Genomic DNA, 4416 nt, shown 5'->3' with positions numbered 1-4416 from the left:
TCATTCTTCAGAAAAGTCTGATATCAAGGAAATTCTTTTTCCTATTAGCTCTATCACAGGATTTTTGGAGAGTTTTCCAATGTACCTTTTTGTTGGGAACACAGGCACTGATTACTAGTTCAGCAATAGCAGGAAGCTCAAAAGGCTGTGTCTTTCTTTACTGAAATATACTGGAATCTTAAAGATGCTTGTAAAATCAACAAATATTTTTCTACTTATAGAATCAACAAGCAGTCGAAACTGATCGGTAAGAAATTCCCAAATTCTTGGGAATTCCTTAGCATCCTCATTATGCACTTGTACTAACCAGAAACGGCCTTCAAGCTTCATATTCACATATAAAATTCGAGCATGCCTGTGCTTAAGCAGGTCTGTTCTGTTAGTATCATGAAAGTCTGATTTGTAACTTAAATCATTTCAAGTGATTACATTATTGTCTGAGTCTTGGCCTTGTTTTTCTGCTGTCTTAGAGAAACAGTGGTGATTTCCAAAGAAAGTACAGCAAGTACAGGACTTATATTCTGTAGGCAATAATCTTTTAAAACAGGAGAGAATTATTCATTACAAGGATCACATCCAAGTAAAGCAAATTCCCAGCTTCTTCATGATTCCAGATCAGGGCCATAATCTACCCATTCATGCTTCTATTATTTTATACCTCTGGTGACTTCAATTTAATTAAATTGGATCTAAACTAGAAAGCCCAGGCTAGCTTAAAGGTAAAAAAATGTTGGATAAAATGAGAACAAAAGAAATAAAATATGTAACATAGAGGATAAGGAAGGAAAAGACTAACTTGATGGCACCAATATGGGCCTCTAGGCTGGGATTTCTGAAGCCAGTTGCATTATTTTGCATTTGTCTGGCGTGTATCCACAGAGACCTAATCAGCAGGATACTTGAAACAACAAAGACTATTAAAGGCAAAGCTATGCCATCGTTACAGAGAAGAATCAATAAAAACAAACCAGCTTTCATTGTGACTCTCCTTTCTGAAGAGTTTGTCATGGTTAAAGGAGCAGTGAAATTGTCATGCACATTGTAGATATCCCAGGCGAAAGGAAGAGAGGTTGCAAAGGAGAAAAGAGATGATGTTATCAGCATCCAGAGCACGAGACTGGGAATTCTTTGCTTCAGCCAGATGAAGAAAGACTGAGTAAAACTAGCAACCTTGGTACAGTAGAAGACACTAAGCCAGGCAGCAAACCAGAGGCTGGAATAGTTCAGAAACATAAAAACTGTCTTGAAAATTACAAGTTTTCTTCATTATAGGTGGTTTCGCAAAACAGACTTAGGAGCAAATCCAGCATCATCCAGGACTGCAAAAAGAAACTGGATAAACTCAGAAAGATCATAATCATATCATACGAGGACAATATTTTGCTCCTGATGCAGCCAGTTGAACTGACAGCCAAGATAGTTCAATTTCCTATTATTCAATTATAGCAATTGTTAGAAAAAGGAGAGAAAATAATGTGGACATAGCAACTCAAGAACTCACAATTTTTACTCAGCTTTTCATGGGCTCCTGAAAGTCTTAGATCTGCAGGGCAATGCCAAGCCCAACTAGCTGTTATCAGCACATGCTCACCTATTTATTTCAGAGGAAGAAGTATCATAATAAGTCATTTAATATTGATGTTATTTTATATTTTTTTGATGATTAATAGCTCAGCTGCTTTCTCTAAGCATGCAAATTGGATAAAGATTCAATTATGGTCTTTTCAATTCAGAGAAAGGATTTGTATTTAAAAAGGTCAGATGCATTTTTAACAATGTGTTGTAATCCAGTTTTCACAGAACCCTCTGAATTTATGTATGTAAAGATGGAGAAGACCTTCAAGTGTGTGTATTCTCTTTCATGCTAGGATTAAGCCCCATACCCCTATCCCCCATACCCCTATCTGAGGGGAGAGAAAGATCATTTCAGTATCAGAAAATGCAAGAAATATAAGACATTTTCAGAAAATACACAATGAACTAAATTTTGTACACAAATGCCTGAAGTCTCTTAAACCTGTTTGAGAAGCCTGATCTGATTTCCATGTCTGGCCATCATGCAGTTAACATTCTTCCTCTTCCCTCACTCCTGCAACTGTTTGGCAAGAATTCTCACTGTGGGTCCTAGGTTTACAGAAAATACATTCACAGCTTGGCTACTATGTGCTTGATTTTTCCTAACAAAACAAAGTATTCAGACCTTGGTTCAACTCCACTTATGGACTTGTAATGGAATAGCTAGTGTTACCTAAGGAGAGCATCCTACCCATCAGGGAACTGGATGCTTCAGTACACTCATTTTACAGTCTTCCCCCCTCTTCCCCCTGAATCTATGGTGTTTTGTTTATGTATTGACCAGTCAGAAGTGCTAGCCCCTAAGCATTAAAGTTCTGCAGCCAGCAGCCTAACTATACCTTTAAGGACCAATCACACCAAAGCCAACTGAAGAGAAAGGTATGGTTTATACTGATTGGCAGCTCATTCCTACCAGCTAATTGATGAAGCAAGCACACAGTTTGCTCTTGCTGATCATCATGTCATGATGTGGATCTGATCTACTGCCTTGTGTCTTTGCTTTGACTGTTGCCAGCCCACTTCTTGTCCCTGTTTTTATTCACCCACCATGCTGGAGCATAGTGGTCTGGAGGATACGTTACTCACTCTGGCCAGAAGAGAATCTGGCCAAGCCTTCCACCTTTCAGTTAAATGTCCTAACTGCTGTATAGTAGAGGAAAAAACATAGGGACCCTGCCTCCTTTCCCATGACAAAAAGGCATTGTAACTTCAGAAATGATTTGAAGGTGACATTACCAAGAAGAACAGGAATCTCTCTACCTTGAAAAGGTACTTCAGGGTGAATAGTACTCTGGATGGGAAAGTATCTACATCTCTTTCACTCCATTGAGAGAGGTTTGGGCATTTTCTTTCCTTTTCTTCCTTTGTGTCTGTTCAATGGTCACTGGGAAACCAGGTGCTTTCCTTAGCACTGGCAGTGGAAGAGGTGAGACACCAGACATAGTGACATTCTAATGCTATGAAATGCAGGCATGTCTAGGGTTATGCAGCAGCTGAACTGGGGTTTTTACAACTACAGTTTTGAACTCTGGTGTCTGATGTCCCACTTTACACGCCTATATTTGTATTTTATATCTGATGCCTAAACCTCTCCCTGCATTGCACAATTATCACTTCTGAGTTTATGAGAAATACTTACCATGGCCGCTTCTACATTAAGAAACAAAATGGGTGTCCTTATACTGGTGGCTCAGGTCAGCTCCTTATCTTTATCAGATATATTAAAATGGTTGTTACAAAGAGAATTATCATGTTTTTCTTATGTGTGTGGAGATTTTTAAACATTACAATTATCGTCACATGCTTGTTCTGAGTGTCTCAAACTAGAATAATAAATTTGTAGGAAGATAGGAACAGGAAAAATGAAAATTATTTTACCAAAGAACTACACCAGTCCATTTTGCTCTAGTCTTCTGAAAAAATCCATTTTGCTTCAGTCTCCTGAAAAAATACAAAATTCACCTGAGGAATTTAAGATCTGGAAATATACAGCATTAAATACAGGAGAAATGGCACAAGTGTTAATAGAGTCAGAGTCTTGCTCCCATATGGAATATGTATACTTTTAAAATTCTGTTGTACTTGCTAAAAGGAGTGAATTCAAACACTTTCCACATAAAAGAAGAAAAATTTTAAGGGTCTTCTAAGTGAGCAGACAGGTTTGGGTTTAGTGAAAAGTTTTGGGAAGGATGTTTTATATGTAGGATAGAACACTGAAGAAAAAACACAAAGACTTTTTAGAAGCGAAGTGATACAAATTGCTGTCAGTAGTACAGTAGAAGGTGTGGGCAGTTATCAAGGGAGAAATTTTGTAATACTTTTTTCAACACTGTCTCTTTGTGTGGTTTGAATTTACAAATGCTTTAATGTAATCTATGATTGCCTAGGGCAGTGTTGTGGTTTCACCCCAGCCGGCAACTAAGCACGACACAGCTGCTTGCTCACTCCCCCTCCCCCGGTGGGATGGGGGAGAGAATCAGAAGAGTAAAAGTGAGAAAACTCATGGGTTGAGATAAAGACAGTTTAATAGGTAAAGCAAAAGCTGTGCATGCAAGCAAAGCAAACCAAGGAATTCATTCCCTATTTCCCATTGGCAGGCAGGTGTTCAGCCATCTCCAGGAAAGCAGGGCTCCATCACGTGTAATGGTTACTTGGGAAGACAAACACCATCACTCCGAACATCCCCCCTTCCTTCTTCTTCCCCCAGCTCTATATGCTGAGCATGATGTCATATGGTGTGGAATATCCCTTTGGTCAGTTGGGGTCAGCTGTCCTGGCTGTGTCCCCTCCCAACTTCTTGTGCACCCCCAGCCTACTCGCTGGTGGGGTGGTGTGAGAAGC

At 39.2% G+C, this 4416-nt stretch overlaps 1 protein-coding gene across 1 annotated transcript in view; it reads right to left on the bottom strand.

Moving 5' to 3' along the window:
* Positions 1-708: 708 nt before the first annotated feature.
* LOC103900577 (taste receptor type 2 member 40-like) overlaps positions 709-4416 on the bottom strand; it is a 14874-nt gene continuing 11166 nt past the window's right edge. The window contains 2 exon segments of the mRNA XM_009281278.2: positions 709-1224; positions 1227-1238. Coding sequence (XP_009279553.2) covers positions 709-1224; positions 1227-1238 — 528 coding nt within the window.

This window comes from Aptenodytes forsteri, unplaced genomic scaffold (genome assembly GCF_000699145.1).
Source record: "Aptenodytes forsteri isolate BGI_AS27 unplaced genomic scaffold, ASM69914v1 Scaffold405, whole genome shotgun sequence".
NCBI classification, from domain to species: Eukaryota; Metazoa; Chordata; class Aves; order Sphenisciformes; family Spheniscidae; genus Aptenodytes; species Aptenodytes forsteri.
The sequence above is the reverse complement of the archived record's forward strand: the minus strand, read 5'-3'. Positions and strand labels throughout refer to the sequence as shown.